The sequence below is a fragment of the Populus alba genome, chromosome 2, assembly GCF_005239225.2.
Source record: "Populus alba chromosome 2, ASM523922v2, whole genome shotgun sequence".
In the NCBI taxonomy this organism is placed as follows: Eukaryota; Viridiplantae; Streptophyta; class Magnoliopsida; order Malpighiales; family Salicaceae; genus Populus; species Populus alba.
This window is the reverse complement of record NC_133285.1, coordinates 5,675,186-5,697,917: the sequence shown is the minus strand read 5'-3', so window position 1 is coordinate 5,697,917 and position 22,732 is coordinate 5,675,186. Positions and strand designations below refer to the sequence as shown.

General features: G+C 32.6%; 3 protein-coding genes across 3 annotated transcripts; all 3 read right to left on the bottom strand.

Moving 5' to 3' along the window:
- Positions 1-1,892: 1,892 nt before the first annotated feature.
- On the bottom strand, positions 1,893-3,349 carry LOC118035770 (uncharacterized). Its single transcript, XM_035041407.2, has one exon. It carries the CDS (start codon positions 2,877-2,879, stop codon positions 2,121-2,123), a length of 759 nt encoding a protein of 252 aa, XP_034897298.1. The 5' UTR covers positions 2,880-3,349; the 3' UTR covers positions 1,893-2,120.
- Positions 3,350-9,845: 6,496 nt separating this feature from the next.
- On the bottom strand, positions 9,846-13,212 carry LOC118035769 (protein ROOT INITIATION DEFECTIVE 3-like). Its single transcript, XM_073407393.1, has 6 exons — positions 13,091-13,212; positions 12,898-13,011; positions 12,624-12,805; positions 12,431-12,522; positions 11,519-11,611; positions 9,846-10,307 (listed from the first exon to the last, which is right to left on the bottom strand). The coding sequence occupies exons 3-6, from the start codon at positions 12,752-12,754 to the stop codon at positions 10,255-10,257; spliced, it is 369 nt and encodes a 122-aa protein (XP_073263494.1). The 5' UTR covers positions 12,755-12,805; positions 12,898-13,011; positions 13,091-13,212; the 3' UTR covers positions 9,846-10,254.
- Positions 13,213-19,818: 6,606 nt separating this feature from the next.
- On the bottom strand, positions 19,819-21,750 carry LOC118035768 (heat stress transcription factor B-4). Its single transcript, XM_035041403.2, has 2 exons — positions 21,124-21,750; positions 19,819-20,995 (listed from the first exon to the last, which is right to left on the bottom strand). The coding sequence occupies exons 1-2, from the start codon at positions 21,370-21,372 to the stop codon at positions 20,150-20,152; spliced, it is 1,095 nt and encodes a 364-aa protein (XP_034897294.1). The 5' UTR covers positions 21,373-21,750; the 3' UTR covers positions 19,819-20,149.
- Between the last annotated feature and the right edge of the window lie 982 nt (positions 21,751-22,732).

The window sequence follows — 22,732 nt, the reverse complement described above, 5'->3', positions numbered from 1 at the left end:
ATTCTTATATATATTATATGCAAATCATATAACTCAAAATGAAAAATAACTTTTGCAGTGATCTATTGTAATTATTTGGCCTTTATCCTTAAATAATCTAAAATTATAGATATCAAGCATATTTACCACTCAATATTTACATTGGACACTTCTTTGTGGATTCAAAGCTAGATAACTAGTCTAAATACTGCTTCGAACTATATACAAATTACTTTACAAGGTTTTCATCTTCAACCTAAATTTACTTAGAAATCAAAGGACAAAACCCAAAAAAAACTATATTCTTGCATCTGTTCACATCTATTTCTATCATTTATTTCCTGGCCTTCAACAGCCTTGAAAAAATATTCACAAAAGATTGCAACAAAACAAATTCGGTAAATGATCTTAATTTCCTTTTTTCGGCAGACATTCACAACAAAAGCTAAGCAAACACAAATTTTAGTGTTTAAAAAGTAAATAAACACGCAAATATTCAATAAGAACTCTTTAAATCCTAATTTCCTTTCAATTTTTTTTTTTTATTGTGAGCTTCTGGATGTTATTTAAGGTACGTTTACATCCTTTCTAATCTCTATACAAAAGGACATCTTGTATTTTGAAAGGCAATCAATATGCCGATTACTTGGTTAAGATTATTAAATAGAGGTAATTTTTATTTTATAAAATATAATTAATAAATATATTTTTTATTTTTTAAATCTTTTATCAAGTGGAAACTTTGAACTATTTTCCAGATAGCTATTACCAAATCACGTGCGGAACGCCGACTTGGAGATCGAAGTTGGAGAAAAAGTCCAAATACGTTGACCATGTAGATTGAGTTTCACGTGTCAAGGCGGCCATCGACGACATCATAAAGCCCACCTCTTTGTCAGATTTTCACGTGGATTTCTCATGCTCCCTCGACAATGGCGATGCCATCACCTCCCATCTCATCAAATCTTCGCGCAATCATTTCCGAGGAAAACCAGGTTGCTTTCTTATCCCAAAACTATGCTCTCGTTCATCCGGCCAGGAACAATTATCGACGAAACAAAAATAGTTGAATTTTAATCTACTTCATAAACCATTATCAAATAGATCCTTGATGTGCTATTACAGATCTATAAGTATTATGGCTGGATTAACAGAACTTTTGAACCCCTTATCAACTAAGTACAGAGTAAACCTTTCGTATTAAAATTAGACGAGGAAATTAATAAGCAAACACATGAGAAACGAGAAATTATATGATATGATCGATGCTTATAAAATAATCAGTAATATTTTATTAGTTATTAAGATTATCTTGTTATTTTGACTAGTTGGAGTATATATCTATTTCCAATCCCCAGCATTACAACTCAAAATTCACAAACCCATCCCTTCCCTTAATGATATACTAGATTTGTACAAGATTTGAATTTATTTATTATATATGCTCGATCATTAGTTTTTCAGGATTGTCTCCTTGTGGCTTGTACTGCCGTAGAACGTGGATTACAAAGACTTTCAGCGGCCAAGTGTCCCAGCATGACGGTAAAAGCTGGTAATTCCTTGGCACGACGAAGTGGGTGAACAACTGGTCTATCTGTAAAGAAGCCACTCTAGATTTTTCTCGGCAGAGATATTAAGATTTTTTGTGCATAGTCTATGATCAACCCACTAGCATTTATTATTTTCTTTTCCTGGCTGATTTCCCGCAGAGAGCAGCATGTATAGCGGCGAGATACTCTCTTCCTTTGCCAGATGCAATAATACTATCATTGCACTTGTGTCAATATTAATACCAAAGACAAGATTCTTCATTTTCTTTGGTTTGAATTACGCGGTTTTGAGTGCGATGAAATCATCACAACTAGACATATGTAAGGGGAGATTTTTAAATGGGAAAAAAGAGAGGAAATTAACTAAGACAATAATTGACATGTTCACCTAAGATTTTGAGCATTTGTACATTGTATTCAGAGATTGTAATTATTGATGTCAATACAGCAAGGATCACAGGGCCTCAAGATTTGAAGATCGAACAAATAGCCATGCATAAAAGACAGCTCTTTACAGCCCCACTAGCTAATAACATCACTACTCACTAGAAAAATGCATTTAAAAATCCAGCTCACCACTCCCTTCAAGAGCTAAGCATCACCATAATTCTGAACATTTTGACGACGACGAGCAGGCGGTTGGTGATATCCTTTTCCCATTGGAAATCCAATCCCAGTTGTTGTTGTTGGCCTATTAGCCTGAGCTCTCTCAAGTGACTGCACTTGAGTCTTCAAGAACTTAACATAATGAATTGCCTCATCTAACATAGAGGCAGTGTCCATTTTAGTCCCCCCAGGGACTAGTCTTTGAAGTATCCTTATTCTCTCACTTATCCGTTCTCTTCTATGGCGTGCAGCAACACTTTGCGGATCTTTTGATATCTTCACGTTCCTACGTTTTGGTGGCTTCACTGATTCTGGGTCTATTTGAATTGGCTGCATGGCTGCAATTCGAAATATCATCTCCCTCATTGTTGCCATTGAATTCTTCTTTTGTGATGGTGTAGCATCATCATTTGCCTCCGGTAATTCACCTAGACCTCTCCATCTTGACGAAGATGGACTGGGAAAGAAATCTTGCGGGGATTGGTCTTGAGTCGGGGTGCCGTTACTATTAGAAGATAGAGTGGATTGTTGTAGGTTCGTAAATGGAGGTGAGCTAGCATTGTGTGGGTTATCAGTGTTGAAATGCGAGATGGAGATATTACCTGCACTTGCAGCAAGAAACTCTGTTGGGGATAAATGATCAGCAACATCGTTATAGGAATCGTAGAACTCGGGAAGCTTGTCCATCAGCATCATCATTTCCATCTGATCTTCTGTTGCAGACCTTAACTGGTCAATTTCCATGGCTTATATATTTTTAAGCACCCTCTTTATTACAAAAGAAAGAGTGTTTGAGGGAGAGAGAAAAGAAGGGTGAGAAGATAAGTGAGAAACGTAACTGAGAGAGACAGAGGGATGGGAAAGATAGAGGAGAAGAGCGTGTAGACAGACTAAGAGTTGTATCAGAATTTGCAGCGAAGAAAGAAGAAACGTAAAAGAGTATGGAGAGGAAATGAAAGTGAAAAATGAATAAATAATAATATCCCCGACAGAGAAGAACTGTTGGGGTCTCCGTTCTCAATTGTTAAAACTTTGCCTCAAAATTCACCTTCTCTGCAGAAACCCTAAACCCCACTCACATGACAGGTGTCAGAAGTATCACCAGTCTCCTTTAAATGAGATACTCTTCCTGGATGGCGGTGAGAATCCGGTGCCGCTGGATGTATTGGTAATGCAAACGTAAGCGCCGGGAGAGACCTACTGTATTATTATTCAACGTGTTGCATAATCCTGATCATGACAGCATCTACCCCCCTAAATTAACCTCCTCCTCTCATAGAAACGGAACGCTCTTCGAGACGGATCAGGTTCTGCTGAGCATGTGCTGGCATTGCCTAAAGAGCTTTCCAAAGAGAGAAGTGCGACTTTAATGGCCACCCTTTCATCACTACCTTAGCTGCTTTAGATAGATGGAAAAAGGATGCTTAGTTAAATATGTTTCCTTTTCTCTTAGGTGAATTGATCATGTTATGAAATAAATGAATCACAGTACTATGTGATGTAGAATCTGCTAAGTAAAATATAACGTCAAAAATAGAATATGGGCTGGTTATATTTTTTTTGTAATCAACAGTTATTGATTAAAAAAAAATTTATGTAATTATTTTTTGTTTGATCAGGTTTTTATTTATAAAAATAATTAAATTAAAATTTTATTAAGTATAAAAAATAAAATCAAAACTGATTTCAACCGACCAATTCAGTTCAATTCGATTATTTTATATTAAAAATCGAAACACAATCGATCGATTTTGATTCGGTTCGATTATTTTGATTTAGTTTGGTTATTTTATATTAAAAACAAAAAATTATATTGTTTTTTGGGCTTTCTAATGAATTTTAGTTTTAGTTTGGTTATGTTTTTTTATTTTAGTTTGATTTTTTTTAATTCGGTTCATTTTATTTTTTAACTAAAACGGTTGGGGTTTGGTTGAGATTTTTTGGTTTTAGGTTTATGAAACCAAACTAAACTGAAATATATTTTTTCAATAATCTAATTGTTTTAATCAGTTTTTTTATGATTTAGTTTCAGTTATTTTTTTTATTTTTTAATTTAATTAATTTATCAGTTTTTTTCTCAACCCTAAAAAATATATCAATTTCTAAATAATTAGCGAGAATTACTGCATAGAGATAGACAAAAAAAAAAGCAAACATTTATTTTGTCATCCCCCTCGTCCTGTTGTTGAAAGATAGCTAAGGTCTCGGTGATTTAGGAAAAACAGCCTGTGAAATTAACTATAGAGAGGCAGCACCATGCCGACACATACATTCAAGTTTCAAGGTTTAATTATATTTTTATTATTATGACGTATTTAAAATTTATAGTAGTAGTTATAATTAAAAGTGTTTTTTATTTAAAAATATATCAAAATAATATTTTTTATTTTAAAAAATTATTTTTGAAATCAATATATTAAAATAATTTAAAAATATAAAAAAATAATTTTTAATAATCCTTTTTAAAAATACACAATTTCAATCATATTCCCAATTAAACAAATTTTATCACATGAAAAATATTTTCCTTCGAAAAAGCAAATTATAGATGAAATGTCAATTCATGTAGACAAGCCTGGAGATCGAAGTAGATGAAACCTCTCCTTTTTCACTTTTTACGGTTTCTAACAATCGACAATAATAAAACGGAGACAACAAATTTGCTGTTCAGGACAATTTCCTTTCAAATATTTAACGTCCTATTTTTTAAAATTATAATATTATATTTTTTAAAGAAAAGAATTTCTCAAAATTTCGATCCCAAATCGTGGCTAACTTTTATGGACCCTTACTTGTCCTTGTCTAGAATTGTGGTTCAACCATGATTTTAAGACTTTTTTTAAAAAAATTTAATTTTAAAATAATTTTTTTAAATATTTTTAGATAGTTTCAATATGTTAATATTAAAAATAAAATTTTATAAATAAAAAAAATATTATTTTAATTTATTTTTAAATAAAAAAATACTTTAAAAAATATTATCTACGCTTTCAAACATATCTAAAATATAATGTAGATTTTGATAAAGAGACAAGGGGTCTGCGAAGAGTGTTAACGGATAGGGCCATTCAAAAGGACAAGGATGCTTGTGGTAAGATTCCACGGAGAAGAGGAGGCCAAATATATATATATATATATATATACATATATATGCTAAAAGAATATAGTGTTTTACTAGTAGCACAATTGAGATTTCTCTCCAATTGTGTTTTTTTACTATTATTTTTTATTTTTTTATTTTAAATATTTATCACTCTAGACCAATTTATATTATTCTTTTTATTTTTATCTTCTTTTTTTGTAATTTTTCCCTTTTTCTTTATATTTTGTTTTTTTTCAAAAACAAATTATTATACAGAGACTAAGAAAATGGTGTTTTTATATAGCAAATGCAATAATGTTTTCATTTTTCTCCTACGTTAAAAACAAGCTAAAAATATTATATATTTTTATTAACGTATATGATCCTTATTATATGTAAACATTAATTTTTTTTATTCTTAGTTATATTTTTTACCCGCAGTTAAAAAAAAACACTTTAATATCACTTACACATTAATTTTTTGTGTTAAAAAAAAATTATTTGATTTCTAGCTCGATGACTTAAATAGATATGCATGTTAACATTTTTTATATATATTTATTAACAAAGATAATTGTTTATTAATTTAATTAAATGCATGTATAGACTTTTTAGATTTATAATTAAAATTCTTGTCGTAAAAAAAAAGGCATTTAAAAAATCTTACATATTACTTTTTTTGGGCTGAAAAAAAATTATCCACCCTAGGAGAACGCATTTCAAATAACTAGTAGATGGCTAAGGGAACTGGGAACGCATTAATGCTCAAACCAGAGATCGATGTCGATCAACTGTATATATTTTTTAATTACACAAAACATTCGATGAACATAGCCATTCCCATCCTCGAATGGAGCGCAAGTGCCTCATACATTACGAACATCAAACGAGTTTAGATAGTGAATTAATGTGCTGTACATGCACATGTACAGTTGGAAAATGCGATCTTCGGATAAACTGTGTTTATATCATGTTTTTTTCGGATTAGTCTATGATGCATTGTCTAACAGTAACCCTCCTTCTTGCGGTATTGTATGGGATTAAAAGAAGAGCTTATACATGGGTTTGATGAGTCGTCATCAATGGGACAGACAGACGCACGGTCGTGGTTTGCAGAGGTTGGCTAGGAAGAGGAGAAGATAGATCATAATTAATGAGAGAAACAGAAACATGTAAGTGTTGTTTGGTATTGCGTGCTCTCTTTCCTGCAACACCAACACAAAACACCCTCTCCCATCCACTCCTGCAGATTTTAAAAAACTCTGTCCAGACTCCAGATTGCTGACGCCTACTCTTTCTTATTAAAATACTGATGAATAATTTAAAGTTCTTATTCGAACAAACAAATAAATAAATAATTAAAGCAGTTTTTTTTTATGTATATCAAGAAGGCATGAATAAAGAGACATGTTCTCTGCAAGGAGAGGTTCGATAGGATAAAAGGAATCCTGGGAAGAGAGATTTTGTTGTTGGGTTGTTTTTTTTTATATATAAAAAAAAAAAAAAAACTTGGCATTATCACCATTGCCCTACCTTATCTTCTCTTCCCCACATCCCCATTCAATAATTTATAGTGAATGCCTAATAAAATAACATCAAAACCAAATATTCTAATAATTCTTTGCTTCTCCCACTTTCTTCAACTAGTTCCCTCTCCCATCGGGAACTGCAGGCTGAGAGTGTGAGATGAAAAAGGAACTCTTTTTTTTCTTTTTTTCTTTTTTATGATATTAAGTTAATAAAAAATGGTCTGGCTTTTCTTCTTCACCTCTCGCTCTCTGCATGGTTTTCAACCACCAACTTGGATCGTTTTCTAATTGCCAAATTCCTCAGACCAAACAGTCATAGGCATCTTTGGCGTTTTAGGGATTGTTATGGCTTTGAAGTTTTTTCGGTATTCTAGCATAGTAATTTTTTTTTTTTTTTATAAATGATGATTTCCTTGAAAATTGAAGTAGCTTTGGGCAAGATTTATGTTTTAAATAATAATATTTTAGAGTGGGACTATAGCACATGAGTCTTGTCTAATCATAGAAAAAAAAGTTAAAATATAATTTTACCGTGATAATTTAAATGAGAAAATATTATTAATATGTGTATTAATAAGAGATAAATATCTCTTACATAAACATTAATGTTAATAAAAAAATATAATGGGCCCTCAACAGACTTTTATACACCATCTCTTACAAAATATTAATATCGATGAAAATATAATAAGTACTTAAAGGACTTTTATATATTTTCCTTACACAACATTAATGTTGATAGAAATATGGTTGCTCTTAAAGGACTTTTATACATCTAAGAGTGTTGGGAGAGTATGATCTAAAATGTAGTTGAGTTAATGGTGAATGAACTCTTTCCTAGGTTGAGCCCATGAGGGATGAGCTCTTCTCTTAGGTCAAGCCCATGAGAGCCAGGCTCTTCCCCTATGACAGGCCCATGGTTTTTTGTTCTTCCGTAAGGCCGAGCCCATGAGGGTTAGATTCTTCCCCTAAGCCAAACCAATGAGAGTTAGGCTCTTCCTGTAAGTTGAGCTTATAAGAGTTTGAGCTTGTTTTTCTAGGCTACACCCATGAGGGGCTGAGCTCTTCTCTAAGGTTGGGGCTATTAGGGCTGAGCCCAGACATGTTGCCTGAGATCATGGGTTTTTTTTTTAGCATGAGGGGGGTTGGGCTCGTTGAATTTGGGTTTATCAATAAAATAACATATTGTAAAACATATTTAGAAAAATAACACAATTTAGAGAGTCACAAATGATATTTGCGATTCGCGGATCCCAAATGTAATTTGTTACTTTCTCAAATTACAAATTTGTTGGACACAAGATTCAATAAAAAAAATATAAGAAAGAAAAAAACAGAAAAAGACTTTAGAGGCACATCAAGACTTCTATGGCGACACCACCAGTATTGTTGGAAAAATTTTAATGGGACGAATCCAATAATACCAAGAAAAGTCACAAACAATGATTGGAGTTGGCCATATGACCTGTCCAAAGACAAGTGAGCCCCGATACCTTTAGACGGCTTATGTGATTTACTTCGTTCACTGTTTGTGACCTTTTTTTGTGCCATTGAATTCATCTTATCGAGATAATTACAAAGGTATTAGTGGTGTCGTCATCAGAGCTCGGTGTGCCTCTAGAGTTATTTTATTTTACTTTTCTCTCTCTCCTATTTCTTTACAAATTACGAGAGGAGAGAGAGAGAGAGAGAGAAACAAAAAAAAATGACACTAGAGGCACACCGAAGCTCTGATGAAGATACCACCAATATCGTTGGAAAGATTTTAATAAGATGAATCTAACAATACCAAAGAAGATCATAAACAATAAACGGAGTGAACCACATGAGCTATCTAAAAGTGTTGGGGCTCACTTATCTTTGGTTTGTTTGTGTGGCCCACTCTTGTCATCGTTGATGATTTTTCTTGGCATTATTGGATTCATCTTATCTCAATCCTTCTAATGATATTGGTAATGTCGTCATCGAAATTTCGGTGTGTTTCCAACATTTTTTTTTATCCTTGTTTTTTTTTTTTTTTATTGAATTTTGTGTCAATCAATTTTATGATTTGAGAGAGTGGCAGAATGCACTCGTGACTAGCGACTCTTAAATGTCATTTGTAACTTTTTAAAACGTGCTGTTTTTCTAAATAATTTTTGCTTTGTGTTAATTAACATGTTAGAATCCTGAAAAACTCTATGGCTTTGGCGTCAATTTTTGGAGAGTACATTTTCAGAGCACTCGCCAGTCTTTCCTTCTATGAAAGCTAGCGTGCAGAAAGGGTCTGGTTGATTAGACTTTTTTTCAGGTAAATCTATAGATTCACCAGTGGTGTTTGCGTCACGAAACTACAGATGAGCTCGCAAGCCGAGTTTTGCCTTGTATAGTAAATTTTGGGCTGCGCATTCTTTCAGCTCTTTGCATATATTTTTTTTTTTTTGTGATTGAATGGCTTTGAGCACACAATTACAACGCTCATCTGCGTCCACACATGGAGATTATGGTTAAAAATGTGCATCTATCATCAATCAAAAGGGAAACAGCTTAATACATAGGGATATAATTTAAATCATGAATTTATTTCTTAAAAAATTATTAGTTCTAATATATAATCGAGTTGCATATATACTGGACCGGATATTCATGGTGGTGTAAAAAAAAAACAAGAAGAAGAAGAAGGGAGGGGAGCCAGCTTCTGCCTACCTAATTATTCGTTTTGCGTCTTTATCTCCTTACATTTGCTGGAAAATCCTATTTAAATGTCTTAAACTCCTTCGAAATACTTACTGTACAAATTCATTTTCACCTATGACAAGAACTGCAATTCTCACCCTCTGCTAACCCCTAATCAAATAAGTAAACAGACAACGCTCATCATATGATTGCTCATGAAGACAATGATTCAAATCTGAGCACCCAGTCATAATGGCACTTTGTTCCGCATGATGCTGTGGCAAATTCATGGGATTCTTTAAATTATGAACATCAACTTCATATACAAGGATAATAAATTCCAGAGGCAGGGGAATCAGGAAAACTAAGTTGACCTTCTCTTGGGGCATGAAATCCTTTAGATGGGCTGAGGATGGTAAAGTAGTCAAACCCGCAATCGATAAAGAGTGAAAAATATGAGTGGTTAATCATCCAGCTTCCATGGAATGGCAGTAACATGATTGAAGCTCATCTGTCTGATAAAACTGTTACCGTAATCCTAATCTTGAATGTTGTTCCCAAATACCTTCAGGATGACTTGTTTTTTATGGTCAACAAATGAAAATTTCCGAAAAAAAGGACATGATTGTGAATAACTAAATCGGAGGTTCTCACCACTCATCGGATTAATGGCAAATACACTGACGGAAACTTTGAAGCCATTCGTGCAATGAGAAATCCTTTGACATCTCAGGTTAATATCTGATTTGCAGTCCCCACGTCATCTCCATCCAAGAGCTCGTCCTCGCAAAATTCATGCAAGTTGTCATACATTTTCTTCCACCTTTGAAGCATTTGCATTGATTGCGTGCAATCAAGCTTTAGCTTCTCCACCTCCATTTCGGCTGCAGCAGCTGAGCCTTGTTGCTGGAATCAAAATTTTGTAAATACAAGTTACAGAGATTCTACGCAGTTGGACAGAAATCAATAGGGAGCTCTTTCTAAAACAACACTCATCACAGTAACAGTAGTGGAAAAATTTAGTTATCTGCATTAATAAAGTGAAAAAATGAAACATTTTCAGCAACTAAGAACCTGAAGTTCTTTGATTTGACAATTAATCACTTGAGAGCTGATGCATGAAGAATCCAGAGGATTATTGCAAGAAGCCTGGAGATTAACTACTGCGTAACGATTTTCTCATCCGTTGTATTGATATATTTATTGAGCGGAGGTGGTAATGACGATCCATGCCTTCTTGAGGAAGCTTGAGCATTTGACAACATTGCGGGTTCAAGGACGCCATTCGCTTAACAACATGGATGTTGTTCGCAGGACCTTTGATTCGTGCAATGTCAAATCACAATACATAAATGTAAGCATAGAAAGAAAGAATAAAAATTACGAATAAGGCAACACCATATGCAAATAAGCGAACGTAAGTCTAGGTAATTAGAACAGAACCTTTTTTTTGGGTCCCAAACTCGAATCATACTATCCTCCCTATCCAGCAAGCTATATATTTCCATTTGTATTATTTGCTAAGCAAGTAACAGTCTTACTGTTCAATACAAGGCATATATAAGTATCTATAATAACAATTATTTAAGTGCTGCTGCTGATGCTTATTAATATCTGAAGATCATGTAGGAACCTTCTAAATAGCATAGGAAATCGATTCATTATCTTTTGAGTTGAAAACAAATCTATGAACATCTCTAAATCTATGGAAAAAAACACCATGTTCCCCAGGAGTGAAACTTAAATCTGCATATTAATGGGAAACATTTCTCCAAAACATAGCATGTTCACAATCTCAAGATCTAGGCCCTTGTCAGAAGCAAGAATTGGTAATGCCATCATGACAATGAAGGGCGGAGCAATTGAAGGCACTGCTGATACCATGATGAGTCTTGCTACATAGCATAATTAAATACTATAAAGTACACACTTGTTACACAGAAAAATCAAATACTACAAAGCACGCACCTTAATTTCAATTAACAAAACAATCCAAAAGCAAGAGGCTGAGTTACTTGGTGGAAATGATATGAGCAATGAAAACTTCGAACGCAGAAAATTTACATGCTAGAAGATTGCCACATTTATGACATGAATCTGTAAGAAAAATCACAAACCTGTGACTAGGTAATGAACTGATGATATGCAACCAGTGACTTTTGCTAGATGAGCTAGCAGCATTGAGCGCAGCAATGTGTATCTTGCCATCTCTGCCACCAGCATAAAATACATGTTCACCAGGGTCCAATGTAATCGCATCAATTATAGAGGAAAACTATATATTTCTTAATAAGATTCTGTTAGATAAGCTCCACACCTAATACAATCCACATCGGAAAAAAAATTTAGCCCATATCATGGAACAAATTTAATGCAAAATATATGGATTCAAAAAAATTTGAAAGAGCGTACATTGCTTATAATAAATATACGTGGCTCTACAAACAGCATAAAAATTACATACAGTGAAGCAAAATTGTTTCCGATGATACAGTGCCAGTCACAGGATAATAGACAAACCACAAGCAATTTATAATCCTGAAATTGTACGCGATTTTCTTATTTGAACAAAAAACAAAATTAAATAATTACAGTCCCCATTTAGGATAGAATCTTTCTGCACAAGGAACTGGATGGTCCTAGCCACTCAAAAACCATGCTAGCGAATAGGCACATCAAAGTATATCCTAAATTTATCAAAGAAACATGTTATATTTCCCCAAATTGGTACTGAGTAAAGAGTTTTAATCGGCTAAGGTTGTAAAACTAATTTGTTTAAAATGCATCACTTGCAAGCTCGACTCCAATTCTACGAGTGGCTCCCTTGACGACCTTTCTAAGCAATCAGATTCACTGAATACTGAACTCAATTATCATAATCCAATTATAGATCGATATCTTAATCCAATTAACATCTTATCAACTGATTTATCGATAGAAGTATGAATTAGTGTCTAAGTTAATGGAAAAAATTATAAATAACATGAAAACAGTGGAAAATAATCATTTTCAACAAAGATCACATCAACCTGTTACCATATCAGTGACACGCAAAATATGTTCTTGAAAGCTATGCTCGTAAAGTGTGCTTGCCTGCTCTGTTTGATAATCATCAAATATCCTACCTTGTACAAAAGAAACTCAAGTATACTCCACAATCATGAGCATAAAAAATCAACCATTAACATTAAACAAAAAGCTATAAAAAACCAAAGGACGTACACGAGTAGTGACCAGACTCGAACAGATACATCCTCAGAACCAGAAACCAAAAGGGAATCATCTTCTGTAAAAACCAAGCAAGTAACAGTCCTGTAATGGGCACGCCATTTCTTAAGCAATCTACCCGTCATTCCATTCACACGACAGATATATCCCAACAGCCAAATTAGCAGCTCTTCGAACTAATTTCCGCTGGCCAAAATCAACAAACATATACGAAGAAAAGAAGAGAGAGAGAGAGAGAGAGAGAGAGAGAGAGAGCAAGAAAATTCACCTCCCCAAGGTAAATATTCCAGGATAAACCACCTCCAACAAGATAAGTGCCTTCACTATTAGCAACAAGCGGCTTTACCGGCTTCTCTGGGAAGCACTTGACCCCCACTTGAGGCTAATAAATGGATAGAAATGAAATATATCAGATTAAACATACTTAGATGAATTTAATCAAACAGTTCAAGTGCATATACCTTAGACCAGGACCAGTAGAGGATGTAGCATGAAGATGCTTTGGGGTCCTGAAGCTGGGAAGAGGCCAGGAAGCGGCGGCCAACGGAAGTAAAGTCGTGAGGAGCGGAGGCGTAGTTATTAATTTTTTTATATATAAATATATTAAAATAATATTTTTTTATTTTTAAAATGTATTTTTAATATTAGAATGATACATGAATAATAATAATATTAATTTAAATTTAAATTTAAAATTCAATTTTTTTAAAAATAAGCGGTAACAAAAAACAAATGATGTAGTTTTAGTTCACTGGGCTTCCGCTTTGAAACAGTAGGCTTCAACCTTGAAACATTGACCAGCTAGATGCTTAAAGGTTGTTTTAAAGTATTTTTTTTTATTTAAAAATATATTAAAATAATTTTTTTAAAAAATTTGTTTTGATATTAACAAATTAAAAACAATACAAAAATATCCTAAAAAATTAGTTTTAAATCTAAAAAATATTTAAAAATATAATTGAACTGTAATATCAAAAATAACATTAACTCGACATTGACATCGTAATACAAATTCAAGAGCACATTATGTAATTGCTACGAGCCTACCATTACAAAAACAACATATATTAAAACGGTTGTCTAAAATCATATACTAATCATTTTTTTTCATTTTTTATTCTTAATATTTTCTTAATAAAAATCCAATCTTTTATATTTAATTTCATGACAATTTTATCAAAATTTGTTAAGGTAAGAAAAAATATCAACAATAAAAAATCAAGGTGTAAAATAAGGAGAAAACTTATGGCTAATCTAAAATTTAAAGGAAATGTTTTTTTTTCCATTCTCATATTTTTTTTTTCTTCAAGCCCTTATAGCTTTTTTCATTTCAAATTTTAGTGTAAAAGTTGCTTTTCTTAACATTTTACTCATTGAGTTAGAGAGAGGGGAGAGAAAATCAAATGAAAATGATTATGAGAGAGAAAATGTTTTTTTTTTATCACTTTTCAACTATGAAACTCACATTTCTGGTATCAACATGTTTCATTCATAAAAAATAAGTTTGATGGTGGTGAGTTTTTCATATGAACACATATGAAAAAGTAAATTAAGGTTGTTTTGGGAATGGTAGAGGATTTATGGAGGTTTTATGGTGTTTATTAGGTGTTTTGGGTTGAAAATTAAGTTTTTTTTAAGGCTCATGCATGTTTGACCACCCAAGTCGTGCATTTGGCTTGACCTTTTTTTTTAATTTTATTTTTTAATATTTAATTGATTTTGAATTATTTTTCATATTTTTTTATCATATAAATAAATAAATAAATAAATGTTTTTGAATTTAGTGAAGTCTATAACTCAGATTACAAGTTTAACAGATTAATTAGAGTTAACTTGTGTCGATCTAATATGTTTTTTATATTTATGTTAAAAATAATATCATTTTGAGATTTTTTTTTAATGTCAAACATGCTCTAAATCACTTTAATTTGAAGATAAAACGAAGAAAGAATTTATAAATTTATTATTTATACTTAATAAATGATATACTTATTCAAAAGCAAGGGTAGAAAAGGTAATTTTGCTCTTTACCTCCACCTATTTATAAGTTATAACTTTTAATTAAAAACAATTTCTTTATTTTTCTTCCCTCATTTTCACCTCGATCCAAGCAAAAACAAGGAAAATGAAATTCATTCCCTTTACATCCTCTCCTCTGTTTTATTTCACCCCCCTTTCTTTCCTTGATGATTTTTGGCTCCCAAACACTATATTAGGCATTATTATCGCGATGATGGAACCATGTATGGATTAACAGCAGTACGGCCGCCATAGCAATACGTTTTCTTAATTAATTGCTTACCTATTTTTTGGTATAATTAACAAATTATTAATATCGAATTGATCTGCACCGTGATAAAAAACATCATGTGCAACCCAAATCCATCTGCTATCTTCTCTACACGCAGGGAGGCTTCAGCAGATTTTGAGATCTCCACTGGTTTTAAACAACTTGTTTATGCACGATAAATTGTCTAACGCACAGAAGCAGCCTCGAGAATATGCGCTGAGCAGTACATTGCATGCTCCACTTCTAATTTTTACAGCTGTTTGGAGAGCCTGTAATTAAACATTAAAACTGTCAAGACAGTACTTTAGTAGATAATTATTACAATGCCAAATTAAAAAAAAAAAAAACAATTATCAAGAGTATATAATTTTTTTTAACAGTATCATTAAGCAGTTTAATCTTAAAATTTATGAACTTTACTTTTCTTTTCTTTCTTAGCTTGAGTTTTAAATTAAACTACGTAAGACCTGATCTAAAATGAATTATTTAATTTAATGGGTTAAAAGATAATTTTAATGACAGGTAAAAACATGATATAACTTAAAATAAATAAATAAACAATATTTTTTTTTTATATATTGAGACAATGTCAGATTGGATCGACCTTGATCATCCTACAACCTGAGTCATGGACTAAAAAAACATATTAGATTTGATAGGTAAACCCATTAATCCTATAAATTGGGTAACTCGCGTCAACACGCTAAACCCGTAAAACAGGTAATGGACTTCGTTATGATTAATAACTTTTTTTTTCTAAACTATTGTTTATTTAACTATATGATAACAAACAAAGATGATCGCAATATTGGGATTTTTTAAAAAAACTATGATAAACTCATAGAAAGCAAAAACGAAATAAATTATAAAACTAAATTCTCAATCAACTTAATACCAAAGGATAAAATTAAAAAAAAATATTTTTTTTTAAAAATAAAGTCAAGCTCGTCATATTAGTAAACAAGCCCATAAACTTTTTAAAATTTAATAATATGTTTTTTAAAAAAAACTATTTTGTTTAATCATATGGTGAAAAGAAAAATAAAACGATCATCTAATCAAGTTTAATTTTAAAAAAATTACTTTGTTAAACTTGCAACTAGAATTTCTTCTTCAAAATCTCATAAACTAAGTTATTAACTTCAAAAAAACTTAATAATCTAATTTTTTTTAATAATTTTTTTATTTAACTAAATTCTTTAAAAAATAAAGCATATCACGATGCTACTTGTGATACCCGTGAGCTCTAGTAGAAGGTGGTCCTTAAAAGGCATTAATTATTATCTGAATCATTAATTAATTTATCAGGGTTCTAATCTTAGGAGGCGGTGCTATGTAGTCGTGGATTATTTTAACATCGCATATGATTCAAAAAGCAGAATATTCAATAAGATGCAACGGTACTTTTTTCCACAGATCGGTCAGATGAGATGAGATTTCATCTCGTGAAAACGGAAAATAAGGAGGTACGAAAATTCACTAATTCCAGCAAGTGACCTGCCCTCTCAATGCAATGCAACGTTGCTTTGCCTTCTAGGAGCCTGCGGTGACAATTTCAAGACCCGTCACGACAACCATTACTAAAGTGGTGACGCGTATAGTTATTTATTTAATTTAACTTTATAAAAAATAGATTTTGTTGTGATGTTGAGATGTTTTTTATTTTTATTTTAATACCATGATAATTATATAATAGATAAATTAAAATAAATTATCAATTCTAAATCCCTATATATATCATATACAAATTAAATTAAAAAATAATAATAATAACCAAACAGAAAAAAAGGGCTCAAATGCAAGAAAAAATCATCACTGTAGATTACTATTATAATTTATAGTGCTAATGAGTGTGATGAAATAGTGTTTTCTCCATACCTTTTAGCTTTATACTTAATTAATTGTATAATTTGTCGCGCTCTGCCGCGGGTTAAATTATTTTTTTTCATGTAAAAAAAAAATTTAAGTATTGTTAACATGTTTTTTTATTATAAATAAATAAATTATATAGGGATTGATCCCTGATGTAAACTGGTCAATAAAACTAATTGCTTGACTCAAAGATATTTTTTAAAAAATATTAAAATGACAACATATTAGATCGATGAGGATCAACTCATATTAACTTGTCAAATCCGCTATCTAAGTCATAAGACCCCAATAACCTTACAGAGAGCAAACAAAAAACTATTAAACTAAATTTCTAATCAACCCAATATTGAAGGATGGAATTAAAAAATAAATTAAATAAAAAAATGAGTTGAGTCAACCCGAGTTAACTTATCAAACCTATATCGTTAGAACGAGATAACCTCATAGAATATAACTGAAAAAAAATCAACAAAAAATGGATAAAAAACCCTGATTCAATTGACCTAACCTATGACCTGGATAATAAGACCGTCATAACTCCATGAAAAGAAAAAAAAAATATTATAAAGCCCAATTTAATATCAACCCTAAATTGAAGGATTATATAAGAAGAAATGTAAAAAAAAAATAGACAAAAACAATGACCCAAGTAAACCCGGGTTATCCTTTCAAACCCAGGTCATAAGATCGGGATAACACATAGAAAGCAAATTGAAAGAAAAAAAATTAAAAAAGTATAATTCTCAATTAACCTAATGTTGAAGGATGAAAATAAAAAAAAAAATCAATTTATACAAGGATAAAATAAACTCGAGTCAACCTATCTAACCTATAAAACTCACGACCCAGATCATGAGACTGTAATAACCCCATAGAATTAAAAAATACAAAAGCAAATATAAAGCCTAATTCTTAATCAACTCAATATTAAACGATGAATTTTTTTTTTAAAAAAAACTTGATTAAAAAAAGATAAAAAGATGACCGAGTCAACATAACTAACCTTCAAAACTTGTAATCCAAGTCATGGAATCGAGAAATCCTATAAAATAAATTGAAATAAATTATGAAGTTTAATATCATATATAAATGTAATGTTAGTGGATAAAAATTAAAAAAAAATCCTCAAAAATTTTAAGGATAACAATAATAATAATAAAAAAAACCTTGACTTTTAATTATGCATTGCTAGATTGAAAAGCTAATTTCTTCCGGTACAGGTTAAATATTTAGAAAACTAAACCTAGTTAGGGTAGGCTATATGTATATGTAGGGCATGGCCTCGTGGGAAACTTCGAGGAGAAAAGGGAAAACAATTTGGATACAACTAGCTAGTTTTTTTCTTTTTTACAGCCTTATATTTATTTATTACACGCATCCACCCTGCATTATATAAATCCTTATCGGTAGTATGAATATGTGGTATATGTCAAAAACTTGTCAATAAAGTGTTGTACAAAAAGAAGCCTAAGGAAATGTCAACAAACTGCTATCAAATTAAAAGACTAAACGAAGCATAACAAGTCTTTTTAAATCCCATCGCTCCCTTTTCCTTTTTTTTTATTTAAAAAAAAATAAAATTAAAACTTTGATTCAAATGACCTTATTTCGATGGTCGCTGTTAGGCAGCAACACTCAAACACCTTCCTTTAAAGCATCTTTACTGGATGATCCGTATCCACTTTTGGATGCCCCATCACCCAACACTCCTTTTCAACCTTCTACGAGTATATAGACTGACGTGTCATCTCATTTATGTATTCTACATCACGCAGGAACTTTCATGTCACGTGCGATACCTCCCAAGTCCTAAAAAGGACAAAGGCTCGGAGAAGGGGGCGTAGGCATAGGGGTACTTTTTTGTCAAATAAGAAAAACTAGGGTTAGGGTTTTGTATGTCGTATGAGAGGTATACATTGCACGACAAAGAATACTATTTGTCTACCTTAGATAAAATGGACTTTTCTCAACACATGCTCCCATCTCTGTCTCTTCAGAGCTTCTCTGTCTCAGACATTAAATAATCTTCGTGAAAAAAATACACAAAAAAACAAGCCAACAAAAACAAAGGAAGATTAAAACCCATGCCAGTAGAAATGTATAGTCGAACCCACTTTACAAGGCGAAGGCATGCATAAAAAGAGACGGGGTTTTTTAAGCAAATGCTGGTTTTGTTTAGCTAACATTGATGAAGACTCTATCTTTATGGGGTTGTAGCATGGAAGAAGAAAAACTGAGAAGGATTGGAAATGGTGAAAACAGGGATGCATGTGTTGTAAGGAAAGAGAAGATGGGATCCAAAGGGAGGTTCGAGGAAGCTGATCGGCTACTTAAAGTAGGTAAAAGCAAAGGTTTCTGGTCCTCAGAAGAAGTATAGAAGCCTTGATAGAAACATTTCAAACCACTTTATTTTTTAGTCAGTTTCTCTTGCATTTCGCTTTCATCGAACAGGCCGCTCTTTTTTTTTTTCTTCTTACTTTTTGAACCCCGTACTCTTTCATTACATCTGATAATTTGTAATTTTATTGCCGTCTACTGACAGTGCATACAAACGAGAAATGATGGCCTGCTTCTTTTCCAGATTAATTGTATTATAGAGACACAGTTTCTTTTCACATTGACAAATAATTATAGGAATAATTAATGATAATGATAGTTATTATGAAAAGGCTAATCATATTTTGAGAAATGAATGACCATCATCATATTGTCCTCAGCTGGTTAGCTGCCCTTTTATACTTTTGTTTCTATCCCATCCATCAGTTTTTGAATGTTTTGGAAGTATTTTGCAAGACATATATAGTGCTGCGTATCATACATTAATGGGACTAATCAGAGAAAGCCCTAGATGAACCCAGCTCTCAGCTATCCCCCCCCCCAAAAAAAAAAAAAAAAAAAAAGAACCTAAAAGGAAAGGAAATTAATTAAGCCATCAAGACTCTCTCTTTCCCTTGCATTAATTAATGGAACTGAAGCTTACAGACATTAAATTCAGAAAGAGGAGAAGCAGGAGGAGAGAGCAATAAATTGCAAACAATCAAAATGAAAGGACATCTCTTTAGAAATGGACTTGCGATTTTTAAACTTGATTTGATTTGATCTTCATTCTAACCAAACCCCACCTGCATTCATGGCAGTGGGAGGAAATACCCGGCACTAAAGTTATATACAAGGTCACAAAAACCAAAACGCACGCACACGCATGTTTCTCTCATTAACACGAGCTAGTAGCTACTATCATCTCAGACTATCTTAAGACTCAAAGAAGACAATGAAAATCAAACGAGAAATAAAATCTAAGAAAAGATATAAATATAAAACCCAAAAAGCTCAGATCTTTTGAATTGATTTGAAGATACTAACATCTTGAAAGAGGCATAAGATTCAATCCTAAATCATCCTTGTCCAACACCAAACGAGCCTTGCTAGTTTCCATATTTCCTGGATTAGAACCATACTCTGGGTGCAATCTTTTCTTTGTTTGTAATGGCACACCAAACAACTTGGTCTTGCAAACATTGTTGTTGGCTTCTTCAAGAATGGTCAAAGAGCTCTGTGAAGTAGTTGTAGGTGAGTTGATCAAAACATGAACTTGAGGGATTTGCTTAGGGTTAGTTGGAGCAGTTGTAGGATAGTACCCAAGAAGCTGGTTTAAGGGCTTCTGTACTAGAGAACCATTAGAAGTAACATGATTTGTTGTAGCATAAGGTGATGGGCCACAAAGAAGCAAAGAAGAAGAGTAGGAATTGCTGGGAGCAACAGGCTTGACATGATTTTGGACAAAGTAAATAATATCATTGTAAAGCTTTTTCATGTGCGCAAGCTCGGACATTAGCATATTGTTGCTTCTCCTTAGTCTTTCATTATCTTCTGATAATGCAGAGACTGAACTATTAAATCCACCCCCACCACCAATAACTGTGGCGGTAGCAACTCCTCCTCTTGGTGGTGAAGTGAGAGGAGGTGAATCACACCAGTTGTTGGCTTGCTCATCTGAATCAGATGGAGAGATGCTGGTTCTGCTTGGGAAAGGAAAGAAACTGGGCCCGTTAACACCAAAAGGAGAATGTGGGTGGTGCTGATTAATGGCTACTTGTGGCTGAGCTGTTTTTCTTCTATGGATTTCACAAAGTAAATGTTTTTCTCCCTTCTTGAAAAACTCATTAGCGAACTCCCATCTGTCAGGTACAATCTTTCTAAACCCCTAATGCACCAAACACCCAAAAACAAACCCAAATCAGAGCCAAAATAAAAAAATAGAAAAAACAAAAAACAAAGACACAAAGTCTTAAAGAAAGGGCATATGATAAGAGTGATTGAAGTTATATTTACATAGGTATTGAGTTGCCTGACAAAGCTAGAGAAGTTGTTATGCTTGAAATAGTTAGGAAGGAGATCACGAGCAAACTCAGGTGGCCTCCAAACAACGAAAGTAGTGTCATCTTCACCCCAAGAAACTATGTGGTCAGTGGCTGGATCATCTACCAGTTGGTAGGTTTTGGTAAGGAAAGGAGCTGGGACTGATTTGTGGGAGTCTAATGAGAGTAATATGCCTTCACAGTTATCTAACATGAGAGCCATTGGAGATCAAAAGCGCCTGCTATTTTGCAGAGATAGAGACAGAGAGAGGTGTAAGAGAGAAACAGTGACGGTTTTGGATGTGATAGCTAAGGAAGAGAGTGTGAATATGGCGGTATTGTGAAGCTTGGGATGGGAGTCCTGGGTGTGGATTGAAATGTTGAAGAGGATGGAGGGATGTTTTTAAGTGTCTTGGTGATACAGTAAAATATTGTCTACAAGTTGTTTTTAAACTCTGTAAGTAAAAGAGGGGTGAATTCACAATAACGTTGGATAGTCTCCTCGGTTGTGTGGTGAGAGAGAATATGTGTCTGTCTGTCTGTCTAGAACTGTGAAATAAGGACCTTTCAAGACAAACCCGTGACCTCTCTCTCTCTCTCTCACATTGATCCCGCGCACAGCCACTTAAAATCAGGCACTGGAGGATGGTGCAGGCCTGCCTTTAAATTGAAAATGCCACCCTTCTCTTTTTTGAGTTTTTTTTTTTTTTGCTGGATTAGAAAAAGAAAAAGAAAAGTATTACCTGGAAAAATAATTCTTAAACTAGTCGAAATTCAACATACATTTTTATAAAAATGCAATGGCATGAAATAAATTAAAATAATCTAATAGTTAGAAAAAAAATGACATGGCAAAAACCAAAAAAAAAATTAAAAAAATTAAAAAAAAGATAATGAATAAGACGTCAAAGATACAACAGAACTCCAATGATGAAATTTTTAGTACCATGAGAAAGATAACAACAAGATGAATACATAGATATCATCATGAAAGTCAATTTCAAAACTGGTGATGAGATACCAATAAATAAGCATGTTGCTATCTTTAAATTGCATGTGTGACTCATTGTTAGTTTCAAAGTCGGTTTTTCATGGTGTCTATAAATTTATCTCATCAATATTTTTCTAGTAGTATTAAAAGTTTCATCCTCAGATTTTCGGCGTGTTTATGAAGTCCCATTTGTTTCTTTCTTTATTTTCTTTTCCTTTATCTTTCCTCTCTCTTTTTTTTTTTTGTTATATCATTCTTTTTGTTAGCCATTAGATTATTGTGATTTCTTTCCTGCCATTAGATTTTTAAAAAAAAAATATATTTGCATAAGTGAATTATTTGGGAAAGCAATAACTTGCAGGGAATTTGTTAGTTGAAGCGCAAAACACCTGGCTATGTATATGATATATGAACCTAGCAACTAATATTTATCAACTAATATGTTAGATTAGAAATTATTTTTTCAATTGTATAAACTTGATTATTTTTTTCCTGCAGTGCTAGTCTAGAAAAAAGAACTCCTTTTCATTTTCACTCCCTCTCTTCATTTTTCACCACCAAAACACTTTATAACTGCCATTCCATGCTCGTC